The sequence below is a fragment of the Mus caroli genome, chromosome 5 (genome assembly GCF_900094665.2).
Source record: "Mus caroli chromosome 5, CAROLI_EIJ_v1.1, whole genome shotgun sequence".
NCBI lineage: Eukaryota > Metazoa > Chordata > Mammalia > Rodentia > Muridae > Mus > Mus caroli.
This window is the reverse complement of record NC_034574.1, coordinates 110,722,766-110,736,931: the sequence shown is the minus strand read 5'-3', so window position 1 is coordinate 110,736,931 and position 14,166 is coordinate 110,722,766. Positions and strand designations below refer to the sequence as shown.

The 14,166-nt window shown below is 49.0% G+C and overlaps 1 protein-coding gene across 1 annotated transcript in view; it reads right to left on the bottom strand.

The window, feature by feature from the left end:
• Positions 1 to 9,995: 9,995 nt before the first annotated feature.
• Positions 9,996 to 14,166, bottom strand: part of Ksr2 (kinase suppressor of ras 2) — a 368,380-nt gene continuing 364,209 nt past the window's right edge. Inside the window, exon 20 of the mRNA XM_029476906.1 lies at positions 9,996 to 12,698. Coding sequence (XP_029332766.1) covers positions 12,692 to 12,698 — 7 coding nt within the window. The 3' untranslated portion in view covers positions 9,996 to 12,691. The remainder of the gene's footprint in view (positions 12,699 to 14,166) is intronic.

Below are 14,166 nucleotides of genomic sequence, written 5' to 3'. Positions count from 1 at the left end.
TGCCTGCCTGCCTGCCTGCCTGCCTGCCTGCCTGCCTGCGCCTGCCTGCCTGCCTGCCGGCTCATCCATTACTTTGTTGCTTTTAATCTGAGCCCCAGGCAGAGTGAGGTCGATTCTGTTGTGTACTGCCAGCAGTGGACATAGCCAGTACCATTCCCAAGGGATAAAGCAGGTGACGTTAATTAATGGAGGCAGAGCCAGGTGAACAGCACACTGTGGTGACGAGTCTCTGGAGGCTGAAGAAGGAAGGTGCAGAGTTCGAAGCCAGCCTGGGCTACCTAAAGTTCCAGAAGGCTGGTATGGATTACAGAGTGACAGACCCTACAGGGAAAATAAAATAAAATAAAAAGAAACAGGGTTTCACTATGTAATCCAAGTGGGCTTAAAACTCACAGCGCTCCACCTGCCTCAATTCCGGTGTGCTGAGTTTAAAGGTGTGTGCCACCACACCTGGCATTATTTTATTTTTTTGATAAAGGTCTTACAAGGTCAGGGCTGGCTTCCAAGTCTGTGTAGTCATGGATGTGACCCATGTGAAGTAAGGCAGGTCTGGAAAGCTCTCATGGCTGAAAGATGAACACCAGAGGCAGGCTGTCCTCCACTCCATGGCCAGGTGGCCCTGAACCCACAGACCTCAGGGTGGCACATTTCTGATACGTTCTTTCTCCACCACAGCAGTAGCATCCTGGGCCTGGTGTCCTGCTAAGAGGCAGGCCTTTGCTTCCAGCCTGTGTGTTCTGTCCTCCTTTTAGGTTCCGAGTTTGACCACAGCTTGGGTTTTAGGAGATAGAGTACTGTACACTGAATCTGGAGTCCTGTGTGACCTTCTCCCTCTGCCCCTGTGAACTTTGTACAGAACCATGGCCATCAAAGGGAATCTCCCACGGTGAAAGACTTTGTGACTGCGACTCACCGGTCATGGCTAGGCAGTGTTAGAGTGGCTGCCTCTTGGGGAATCCCCCATAGTCACCCACATTTATTTCCTAGGGTTAGAACTCCTTGCTGCCCTCCCATGGGCCAGAGGCTTGGGATTCAGAGCTGGTTGGAACCAGAGATTCTGGGGGCCCAGACATGACTTGATCACAACAACCCTTGTACCCTAATTTCCTCATTCATGAGCTGAGAACGGCTCCATGCTGGTCTGTGGCAGTGCTATTTTGCAGGACTCAGTGCCGGGATAGCAAGTGATTGTCTCGCTTCAGAATGTTAATGAAGGGGTTAGCTAGGAATGGCTGGCACACGAACAGCTTCTTGGCTATAGGATCTGTGAAGATGGTTTTACAGAGGTTTCCTAATACTCTCAGCAAAACGCTGATAGTGACAGGTTATTCCCAAGGCAAGGGCAGACAGTCCCAGATGAAGGGATAAGAGGAACCTGTCTCACATGCCTGGAACAGTTGAGTGGCGCTTTGTTCAAAGTGGAAAACCTAAGAATCTCCCAAGTACCTCATAGAAAGGTGGGATGTGGAATAGATCTCCCCAGATTACATGCAGTTCTGGTTTTACCAGCATAGCTCAAAAGCAGTGGCTGAAGACAGCAGCTTTGGGGCTGGGGTGTTGGCTCCGTGGCTAAAGCTCTTGCCAGAGTTTGGATCTCCACACCCATCTGAATTGGAGCCTGCAGATGCTGGGTAGGTGTTGGAGCCTGTTTATGATCCCAGCAGTCCGGAATCGGAGACGGGGATCCACAGACCAAGCTGGCTGACTATACTAGCCAAATGGGTAAGCTTTGAGTTCAGTAAGAGATTCTGCCTCAAAAAATAAGGTGAAGAAAGATTAAGGAAGACCTTCAGTGCCTTTGTACACACCCACGAGTGTGCACATGTATACCATCACAGTCTTGGTATTAACTGACTGATACACCCAATAGTGTCACACTCAGGAAGCAGACCAGAGCTTGCTTCAACTCTCAGCAAGAGTGGGAATTCTGGGGCGCAGAAGATGTAGGGGAGGGTGAGGGCTTCTGTGATGCAAACCTGTCTCGGCAACTCATACGTGCAGAGTGTGTTCAAGGCCCTTACAGAAGCCTCGTTGCTTGGAAGGAAGACGGCATCGTGACAATGGCCATATCTAATTAATTCATGAAGGCCCAGAGGAGCCAAGCCATTTGCCTAAAGAGGCACAGCTTGCATGCTGTCAAGAGGTGATTTGACCCCAGGCCTGTCAGCGAATGTGTGGGTGTGGGTAGGAGAGGGTTTTCCCAAGCCAGGTGGCCAGAACCAGTGAGGCCAGGGAGGGAGTGGTCAGAGCTGTCCCCACCAGCTTTCCCAGACTCCAGGTCCCCCACCCACTTCCTCAATGGAGATCTTGTTTCACAGGAGCATGTTAGAGACCTCAGTATAAGGCTGGGCAGATGGCTCAGTGGGTAAAGAGCTTGCCCAGAAGGACAGGGACTTGAGTTTGACACCCCCCCCCCCGCCTCCGGCAGTGGTACACTAGTGTGATCCTGGAGCTGGGAGGTGGAGACAGGAGGATTCCTGGGACTTGCTGGTCAGTCAATCTAGCGAATTCATGAGCTACATGTCAGTGAGATACAGTCTCAAAATCAAGGTGAAGTTACCTGGGAGCAATACCTGAAGGTGTCGTAAAGGCCCCAACCCCCAAGTGAGGACACACAGGCACTTGCCCACCCACAAGTGTACACACACACACCTGTGAGTATAATCATGAGGACTTCTGTGTCTATACCATATTCATCTTTCCAGGAAAGCACATTTGTGCCCCCCTCCCCACCATGGATGTTGCTAGCTTACACCACAGTGAAGTCTGCAAGCACTCCATGAAAGACTGGGTCATCTGACCAGTACTGGCCAGTGTAGTGTTGGTGGCTGTGGTGGGAGGCAATGGTCTGCATGTGGTTTTGGCTCATTCTGGTCTGGCTTTCATATCCACATGAACACATATGGAATAACCTTCTCTCTGACCTTGAATCTGACTAGAAGCCTCCAAGGTGCCTCTTAGAGGAGCCCAACTTAGACTCACAGCCCCAGGTGCCTGAAGATAAGTATTTGTTATGTACATGGTAGAGTTTGGGGGACATTTTGTTACACAGTATCATCAGGGCAGTTAGCAACCATTGTTCCTCATTCTGGAGCTTCCTTCCATCCAACAGACAACAGCAGAGTTCCGACCTGGAGTGACAGCAGCGGATGCAGTAATTCTCAAATTCTTTATTGGCATTAATAACTCAGACACTGGATTCTCACTAACATTGCACTAAACACAAGAAACAACAGGCTTGCCGGCTCACAGGCTCACAGACTGTCCAACAGCCAAGGTTAGAAATACTTTTTTTTTTGAGAAGTGTAGAAAACTTTATAAATGATCTATACAAATATACATAGTGGACCACCCACCCACCCATCTGCCTATCCATCCATCTTTCTATACACCCACCCATCCAGCTACCTACCCACCTGCCTATACAGTCACCCACCCTCCATCCAGTCATCCATCTATCCATTCACCCATTCATCCACCCACTAGCCTACCCACATATCTATCAACCTAATCATTCACTCATTCATCCACCACCCACCTGTCCATCTGTCCATCTATCTATTCATCCATCCATCCGTCCATCTACCTTCCCATCTATCTATCCATCCATCCATCCATTCACCTATCCACTAATACATTAACCTACCAACCTATCCATCCATTCATCCACCCACTCACTCTTCTACCCACATACTCATTCATCTACTTGCCTATGCATCCACCCACCTACCCATCCATTCATCCATTCATTCACATATCCATCCATCCATCCATCCATCCATCCATCCATCCATCCATCCATTTATTCACATACCTATCCATCCATTCAGCCATCCATTCATTCATATACCTATCTACCCACCTACCCATCCATTCATCCATCATCCATTCATTCACCCATCCATCACCCATCCATCCATTCATATACCTATCCATCCACTCACTCATCCATCCATCCTACTTGCCTTCCTGATTGGCATCTAAATCAAATATTCTTTCCCAGCAACATGTTGGCAATGAGTGAGAGAGAGACAGAGAGCAAGACAGATCTAAAAAGGAAAAGGAAGAGACATGTGGTCCAGAAGGAAAATGGAGAATCAAGATCATACATCAGCTCATTCTGCAACAGTCAGTACAGACAGACATGGAGGAAACAGTGGGCCTGAGGTCCGTGGAGGGCTGTACAAGAAGTAGTCTTTATATATATACACATATATAATATATATAGCATTTATAGGTATATATACTTTGTGTTTAGAAAAAGGCAACAGAATCATTTACAAAGAGAAAGCCTTTTTACAAGGAGGGATTTTCCTCAGGTTGGTGACTTGGAGAGCTGTCCACCTGTTGGGACATGTGACAGACCCCTAGAAAGATCACTGGGTCAGAGATGTAGGAACAACATGTCTGGAGTGGGAAGCTGGGCTGTCGTGTCTGGCCTGCCCTGGCAAGGCTGCTTGCCTGTGGAGGCAGACATGTGTGCCGCAGATGATGCGCTTGGCTCCGACCTGGGGGCTGTGGGACAGGAGGAAGAGATTCCTACTTCTACAAAGGCCTTGGTGGTCAGGGAATGGAGTTCTCTCTGGGAGATGCCAGCATCCTGGACCTGGAAGCTATTCCTTAGGAGACCCAACTGACCCTGTTTATAGTCCCAGGCCATCAGCATCTAAGTGGGTGGGAGATACCCACTGGCTTTCCATTCCGTCTTCGTGTGCCTGGGGATATCCTGAGAGGTACACTTGAGGGTGGGAGATTCAGTTGGGTGCAGAGATGACAGAGACAGGTGCTTAATTAACTGCAGTCATTCCCCTGGGACCCAGCAACACAGCAAATGCTAAGGTCGTCACAACACAAAGAAAGTCCAAAGTATGCCCCAGAAGAGCGAGAATAACTTGTCGGTGAGGTCACAGTCAGCCAGAGGAAGGGGCAGGAGAATTGTGAGTTGAATCAAGCTGAAGGTGAGCTGTGAGCCTCATTCATTTACCACCCCCACCACCACACACCTGGGGGTTCTATAGTTAGACAAGGTGCTGTTTCCCATGCCTCAAGCCCATACAGATACTTAAAGTAATGAAAGAAGCCCCACTCCACCAACAAGGTGAATGCAGTCTCTCCTGCACTTTGGACCCCATTACAGATTCAACCTAGGACTCACAATAACCTCTGGGTCATTGTCAGACTCTCTGCCCATCACTTTCAATATCTCTCTGGAGAATTATGTTGGGTGTGGAGGCTTTTTCCATCAACACATCTCCGTGTCAATATCCCAGCGGCTCATTCATAGAGTGAAGCATGCTGCCGGGGGGGGGGGGGACAAGGGAATGAGAGACCATGGAAAGACCTAGGATGGGGCTTTCTAGTGTGTCCATATGGGTCTGTGGATCAGGTGGCTGATAAATCTGAGCACTGTCAGAAGAGGTGGCAGGGGGCATGGTGGAGAAACAAAAGCAGATAAGAGCAGGCTTTTAGAAGGGCTTGTGACTGGCCTATATACAGCAGAGACACCTGAGGACAGTCAATGTCTCACCCTAGGTAGGATGTGGATGTGGGTGGTGGGCCCTCACGGGACAGAGTGACCCAGTGACCCAGTGATTCAGTGACCCATTTTCTTCCCTGGGTGGTGCTTGGTGATCATGTGTATCAAATTCCACCATGCTTTCCAAGCTCCAGCATCTTGCAATGCCCACCTTCTCCTCTGTCCTCTATAATTCTGGGCCATTGGGTCTCCTAGATCTGATTAGGGGTGTGACAAAGGGAACTTTTCATCAGCTTTAGCTAGATCGGGGATAGAGCAGTCACATTCTATCCCACCATTTAGTGGCTGTTTCTCTACCAGGAACAGGAGGATCAAGGGTTCGAGGCTAGCCTGGGCTACAACAGAAATCCAAGAACTGACTGGGTCCAAGGTCAATTAGCACCTAGATTGACAGACTTCTAATTCAACCAGTCTGATCTTCCTACTTCCTCCATTTCCTTCAGACCTCAGCTTCACATCTGTACATAACTGGCCACACCCCTGAAAGCTCCCCCAGCCTTCTGTACATTACAAACTTCTATTTTCATGGTTGTCTGCTTTTGGGTGTTGCTGGCCACTGGATAGAATCACCTCCACCACCCCTGAACCTTAGCATCTCATATCCTGGCACCTGAAGTTGGTTGCTGAGAGAAGTCAAGACATTTTTAAAACATGAAGAAATAGCCAAGCTGAGATTTTCCTTCATAGTAGTAGAAAAGAAAAACGAAACTTTGATTTGAATCATCAGACTTTCACATCTAAAGATCCACATTGTATCCTGTAGGCATCAACCATGGCTGCCAGCTCCAGGGAGAGGAGCTCTGGTCTGCACATCTAATGTAAGTGCATGATAGCTAGTTTTCAGTCTTTCTCAGCACATGGGCAAGAGATGCAATGGGACAGGAGATGAAGAGATGGGCCATGTAAGATCTTCTTGGTCACTAACCTAGTTATCAGGGGCGTTTTAAGAGTTCAGGAGTAGAGAGAGTGGATCCCAGAGGCCACTGGGTAAAAACCTGATTTTGAGACTCCTGTGCAGGGAAGAGGCCAAAAAGCAGTTAGAGTCGATTCCTGTTTCAACCTAGTATCAGTAGCAGGGTTACCAGGAAAGAAGCCTTTCCCAGTTGACCCAATTCTCTAATTGGAAATAAACTCTTGTACGGTTTCAGGCAGACTATCCACTAAGGGGACCCCAAGTGATTGGGTCTCTGGAAAATTCTGAGTCATGGATTCTAAAGTCATCAATGTTTATTAGAAGGGACTTTCTGGGGAAAACTACCTTCCCTTCTCAGCACATATAGTCACATTCAGGGCCTTTGTGGCAAATGTTCTATGACTGTGGTTGGAAACTGTGCTGAGATTGATTAGCAATGTCTGCCAAGGGTAAAGGAAGGGGCAACAGTGGCAGGAGCGTTAACATGCACTCTCCTTGTTTTAGATCTTCATCCTTCTAGACCTTTTATACATAGATCTTTCTAGATCCTCATCTCAATAACCTTATTGATACTTCCACACTGCCTACTCTAACCACCCATGTGCTGAAGTCTTTGACTATCTGGGCTCGACATGTCTGTCATGGGTAGAATTGGGAAGTGGCCCAGGGATTCTGGGAAATATGTCTCTGGGTGACCCAGGGTTTTGCCACAAAGGAAGCAGGATGGCATATGTACTCATAGGAGAGTCACTGGGAGAGTGCTAGGGTTTGGGTAGTGTCCCAGGACCTCAGAATGGGGCCATAATGGCCTGTGAAGCAGTGTGATGTGTAATCTTGATTGACATCTTGACAGAATTAAGACGTGCTTTTCAAGGGATCAATGAAGTACCTCTAGGTATCTGTGACGATGTTTCTGGAGATGTATTGATACCTCTGACCTAACCCACAAGTCCCTGGATGGATTCACAATGTGATGCTCAAAGGTCCTAGCTGGAGGAAGTGGCAATGACACATCTCGCCCCTGACCTTTTCCTGTATTGCTCTTTCCTTCCTATTTGCCATGAAGAAACTCCTCCTCCTCACCCTCACACTATCATGATGAACACTTGCCTCAGGAAAGGGCTAGAAACACAGAGTCAGGCAGCTATGGACGGAGCCCTTTGAAACTGTGAGCCAGAATGCTGTTTCTATCGGGCATTTGGTTACAATCACAAGTTACAAAAATAACTAATACAGAGCACCCTGATTCAACAAGACTGGTTCCTCATAAAAAGAGCCCCACAAAGACAGATGCAAGATCATCTAGTAGAGGCAAAGGTAAGGATTGGAGAGAGGCTTCCGAAAAAACCAGGGAATATGAGTTTATCACATATCACGGCATGTCAAAAAGCAAGAAGAAAATAATTCTAGACAAATTCCAGAGGGAGTAGGTCATGCAGACACTTTGTGTTTGGTCTTTGCATCTGTAGGATGGTGAGAGCATACATCGTCACTGTGAAAGCCTCTTGGTGTGCAGTAGTCTGTCACAGAAGCCAACACAGGGGCAGAGGGAGGCTTGACGTTAGCAGGATCACTCTCGGAACAAGACCAATCCTTAGGAGGGTGGGTGGGTGGAATGAAGACAGGCAGGGCATGAGGACAGGAAGGACCCATATGGAGACTCAAACTTGGGGCCAGAGTGGAAAGCCAGAGATGGGGGGCCTGCAGGTATTTAAAGCCCACAGCCTTAGACAACTCCAAGGTCTTGATACAGGACTGAACAATGACCCCCCATAATGCTCATATTGAGTCTTCCCCCAACATCTGTTGGAGTCCCCAATGTACAGTCAGAGAAAGAATCTTTGAAGAGGTTTGAGGCCCGGATCAAGGAGAAAGGTGGTGTTATTCATGGTCTTAGAAGAAGATGACACAAGACACAAGAGACTACAGGAAGGCACCTCAAGAGATCACCCCAGATCTGGGAGTAAGGAGCAACTGCTGTTTAAGCCAACCTTGTGTGCTGGCATCGCTGGCAGACCAAAGCAGCCTTGAAGTCTAACTAGCTGTGCATCTCACACCTTTGACGGAGACAACGACACGGTCATCAACAAAGTTCACACTTGAGTTGGGGAAAAAAAAAAAGAAAAAAATGGAAAAGAAAAAGGAAACCAACCCAAAAAACAAAAAGCAAGCAAGCAACAACAAAACAAAAGCCCTTAATGGTTTTAAGTCAGTTTACGATTTTGTATTGGGTCACCTTCACAGCTGTCCTGGGGCACATGCAGTCTGTGGGCAGAGGGTTAGACACATCTCATAATTCATAGTGGCCTCAAGGGCTTGGCTCACACCCTAGCTAGCACCATTCCTGGCCATCCAGGGTCAGGGAGCTGTCCGTCCCCTCTAAGCTTTTGCATTTCCTGTAGGTTGCTCCCTGAAGTCCAATCACTAAGACAGTCCACTATATCACAGGCCAACCAGGCAAGCCACCATATATTTTGCCTCTACAGGTCACAGGGTCTGTCTTGCAAATAATTTTGTCATTGCTAGGGACAATATGGGACTGGTGGAAATTTTGAGTTGCATTGAATTTGCCTGAGTCATATTTTATTTCTTTTGACTTTTTTTTTATCCTCAGATATAAATAATGTAAAATCCACTTGCAGGCTGGAGCTTGATGCCCCCAGTGAAGTGTTAGTGAGTGGCACTTCCTTGTCTGTGCACTTTAGGTGACCCCATGCAATTGGGACAAGGTATATGGGAGATGAGGAAAGACCATTTTGTGTGTGTGTGTGTGTGGCACATGCAGTATATGGTGGACATGGAGTGTGAGGTGCCAAGTGTGTTGAATTTACAAAAGTTATTAGGGTCACATGTAGCCCAGGTTGCTATCAAGCTCACTGTATGATTAAGGATGACCCTGAACTTCTGATCCTCCTGCCTCCAGCTCTCTTGTGTGTGGGGGACATAGACACACACCATCATATCTGGTTTGTATGAGACTGGGGATGGAACTTGGGGCTTGGTGTGTGTTAGGCAAGAGCTCCATCCACCTCCTACCCTGGGTGTCCTGAATATAGTCAGTTGCCTAGCAACACCAGTCTAGGATTTCTATTGGCCAAGAGTTCAAGATTGCAATGGTGGTACACACCTTTAATCCCAGTACTTGGGAGGCAGAGGCAGGTGGATTTCTGAGTCCGAGGCCAGCCTGGTCTACAGAGTGAGTTCCAGGACAGCCAGGGCTATACAGAGAAACCCTGTCTTGAAAAACCAAAACAAACAAACAAAAAAAAAAAAAAAAGAAAGAAAGAAAAAGAAAAGAAAAGAAAAGAAAGAAAAGAAAAGAGTTCAAGATTGCTACAGAAAACAAGAGCACATACAGCAAGGTGGCTTTCCACTCCTTTGACCAGTAAGGGGAACACCCCACAAAACAATCCAAGAGGCTACTTGGTGTCTCTAATTCAGCACTGGGGATGTGGACATAGATGATGTCCCAGTACAAGGTTATAAGGGACTATCCCCTCTGAAACTTCCGTCTTGAAGGATTTGCAACATGAAGCAGGGACAGAAGCCATTTGGTGTTAGTGGGGCAGATGGCTGGTCTGGCAGAAGAAGAGGCATTGTAAGAAGTGAGGGGCTGGACGGGCCAGTGGTTGGGGGTGGGGAATGTCTCTAACTATATGGCCTCTTCTCTTCCCATTGGCTCCTTGCAGGGTGAAGGAATACATTTCCCCCAGATGCTTCCTCGGGAAAGAGACTGATTCTCTTTTTTTTTTTTTTTTAATCCCTGATCCAGACGTCTATACATTAAGAAGTTACTAGCAAGGCAGGGCCTGTAGCTGAAGTGGGGAGGGAAGTCAGTGAGGGATGAAGCCTGCAGCCCAGGCACAGGTCTCGGTGGGCGTGGAGGTCAGGAAAGAGCAAGAGTGAAGAGGTGACATTTGACTTAGACCCAAGAGATCCCTATCCCATAAGAGGAAGAGCAGCATAGGAGCAGGGAAGGCTGGGACTTGTCCCGTATCATCCAGGTACTTATTCACCTACAGACCCTCAAAAATCATATATAGTCTAGACTTGTTATCCTCCTGCCTCAGCCTCCAGAGTGCCAGGATTACAAGCATGTTACCACCATACTCTGAGTCTGTGGATGCTTGAAAGACCCTAGCTTAAGGGCAAGTCAGAACCCTGGGAGGCAGGTGACTGGTCACTCCTTCCTGAGGAGACACCCTCCCCTGGCTTCCTTGGAGCGCCCAGAACTGTGACCCACTGGGTCATTCAGCTACAAACAGGAGAAGATGAGTGAGTCCCAGTTCCTGGGGGACACTTCAGGGTCCCAAGTGCTTCAACCTTCCCTGGCTCTCTCCTCTCTTACTTCCTCCAAGATACAAAGGCATGTGACAGAGACCGGGGTACATGGACCAAAGGGGTCCTGATGCAATTAAAGAGAAAAGAGAAACTCTAAGATGCTTAGTAAGAGGCTGGGGTCAGTCTCAGTCCAGCCCTGGCCACAGAGATATATTCAGAACAGAGCTTGTTAGATGGGGTTACAGCTGCTGTCGAGAATGGTCTTCAATGACTCTGGAGCCCAGGGGCATAAGCAAATGTACAGGGAAACTGTAAGAGGCAGAGAAGCTGAGCCACAGAGACAGATGTCACCAGGAGAGGCAGGATGTTCACATGGGGACTTGTGTGGGTCCCAAGGCCCCGGGTGCAGACAGCAAGAGCTTTGCAAAGGGGTGTGAGAAGGTCCTGAAAAGACTTGAAGGTGTCACGGGGTACGTCTCTCTAGAAGTGTGACTACTGTCAATCAGTCTTCCTGCTTTGGACACATGCTTGGTCCTAGTGTGTACATCTAATAGAGTTGCTCAAAAAGAGGGGGATGGTTTTGTATGTTTACTTGGATTTTGCTGCCTGACTAACCCTGCTACTTCTCTGCTTGGGGACAGCTTTGCCTCTTGTGTCAGGTCTGATCGCTAGGGGGCATGGCTTTGGCCATGTGGACCAGTGACCCCAGGACTCTCCTTCCCATTCACTCTGTACCACCCCTCCCCAGCATCCCTCGGGCAGGATATTGTGGTGCAGGAGGGGTGCAGCCCAACACCGACTAGAAAAGCTTCCATCTCAGGTGAGGGATGAAGAAAGGCTTGGAAGATGGGGTGCTGAGTGTGCACAATAAGGGGGGGCCGAGGGTCACAGGGTCCTCAGTGGGGAAACCACTCAGGATTCAGCACCAGGCGACAGCAGAGACCACGGAACCTCTCTATGTGCATTCTCCTGGAACACAGCCCATGAGAGGCAGGGGGACCATTGTAAACAGTTACACACACACCCATGTAACCCATCATGCATACCCAGGGCCGTCTCCATCACAGAGGGAGAACTTAACCCCGGCATTGCCAGCCCCACAGAGAGAACACACCAGAACTCTCTTGCCACAGCCCCAGTTCTCAGGACTCGGACTTGGGGGGAAGCCATGAATGATGGTGAACTGGTAAAGGGACCCCAAATGTCACATCAGCTGAAACGCTATGGTGTTCTCCAGTTGCCCAGGGTAGCGTGGGCATGAGGTGAGTTAGAACAGTGTTCTTACAAAACGGGAGAAGGGTGAAGGCCAGGGACTGGTGCCCAGAGAGGCCCTGTGCTAAAAAAGACCTGCAGGACTGCCTACTGTCCTTCAGAATTGTGTGCTCAGCAGCAACCGGCGACTTCCAGCTTGGAATGGGGCCTCTAAAAACAGATGTTTGCAAGCTTAGCCCACCCCCCCATCCCTACCCTGACCTTGGCCTAGAAGCCTTGACAACGGAGCAGGTGTGTTGTTTCTGGTTCCATCCTGGTTCTGTGTTCCAGGATAGCACAGCTGGGACACTCCACAGCTGGCTCGTCCAGGCAGAAGGATAGCAGGTGGCCCTGTCCATGTGTAGACACATGCGCGCACACTGGTCCAGTGTGTGAGTCCGAGTCTGCCCACAGGGTGTGTGTCTTGGTCTCCACAGTCGGAGGTGGTGTGCTCAGTCTGCGGCTCCTTCACACCACGCATGGGACCCTCTCTGGCCCAGTTTGGTCCTAGTTGAGTGGTTCCTGATCGTGCCTGAGTAACGGGGTACAAGTTGAAGGTGTGGACAGCCTCTGTGATGTCATCACACAGGTCTCCCAGGCTGACCCGAGTCAGGACTCCCTGACAGTGAGCCTGGGCCTCCTGAGCTGGCAGAGGGCAGAGCAGGGGGACAGAGGTGGTTTGGGGGTGAGGCAGCTGATGCTGGCCATGGTCACAGCCTGGAAGGGGGAGAGAAGAAAGGGTGGATTAGAGCCATGTAGGTCCCACTATGACATCTTTTAAGTGCTAACATCTTCTCAGAGGGCGGCTTCCAGCGAGCTCCTGCCCTTTCCAAGCAGAAGGGACTCCTACTGACAGGTTTTTTTGTACACTAGACTCTACACACTGAGTGTGGGCTGTCCCTGATCTCATGTAAGCCAGGGAAGAGGTTTAGTCGTGGCATTTTGTATCCTTTTTCCAAATAAAATTCAGGGCTCAGGGAGGTTATATGATTTGCCTGTGGTGCACAGCTAAGAAGTATCAAGGTCAAAATTTGAACCCAGTACTCCCTACTACAGTAGGTAGTCCACTGTTTAGGTTGGGAAAAACTTGACACATTGCTGAATACGGGGACCTGGGGTGCCAGACCAGACCTGTGTGGCAGATTTGACATGGCAACAGCAGCAGACCCTCATGATCCTGCATGCCCCTCTTAGAATGGGTTCTGATTCCCCGTGGGAGTTCAGCCCACAGAACAAATAACGGAAGACTGACTGGAAGATTCTACAGGATGTCTAGCCTTGAGGGACACAGGACCACAACTTATCCCTCTGTTTCTTTAGTCTCTGCAGTTTACATCCAGAGAAGAACCTAGAAAACAAGGCTTTCTTCCTCTTCAATGCTCAGTTGAACGCTTTTGCTCACCGGCTTGGTGCTAGCCCAAAGGACTTTGGAGTTTTAGAGCACCAGGTACTCTGAGGTCTTGCCTGAACTCCCAAGCCAGCTCTCTCCCTCTTCTGGACTCTCTCAGCAGGCAGAGCCGAACCTGTTTGAGCTGTCTCCTGCCTGTTTCTTGCATGACTGGTTCTAAGTGCCACCAGGATGCCAGTCCGAGGCACTGACTTCCTTCTGGCACACGGTGGTTGCCAGGGCAGAGTGAACATTGGTTATCTGAGGCTCAGTGTGCCCGGTGCCAAGCACACGACCTTGCTGGGCCCTCACAGTATCCCCGCTATTGAGTATGCCCTCAATGTTCAGAGCATGAAATTATAGCTCAGAGAAGCCAATGGATATGCCCGAGCTACAAGGATTATTAACAGCAGAGAGGAAATTTCAACCTGTGCCCCTCTGCCAGTGGATTCTGTGTTCTTTCTAATTTCCCAGGGAAAAGGTGAGTCTCTAGGGTGAGAACAAATGCAAAGATCAGAGGTTAGGGATGTCTCCTCACCCAGCTCCTGGGATCTTCATGGGTTTCCATTGCGTAAGCAGTATCTACATATCTGTGTGTAGGCATGCCTGATGGAGAGCCAGGGCAGTGTTCAGTGTGGGTATACATGTGTCTCACATGCCTTTCAGTATCACTAAGTGACGGACTGTGTTTGTTCCTGAATTTGTTCCTGAATGAGCAGGCTTTAGGGGTTCCTACCATAGGAGGTATGTGCACAACTGAGTGCCTGCCTCTCTCTCTCTCTCTCTCTCTCTCTCTCT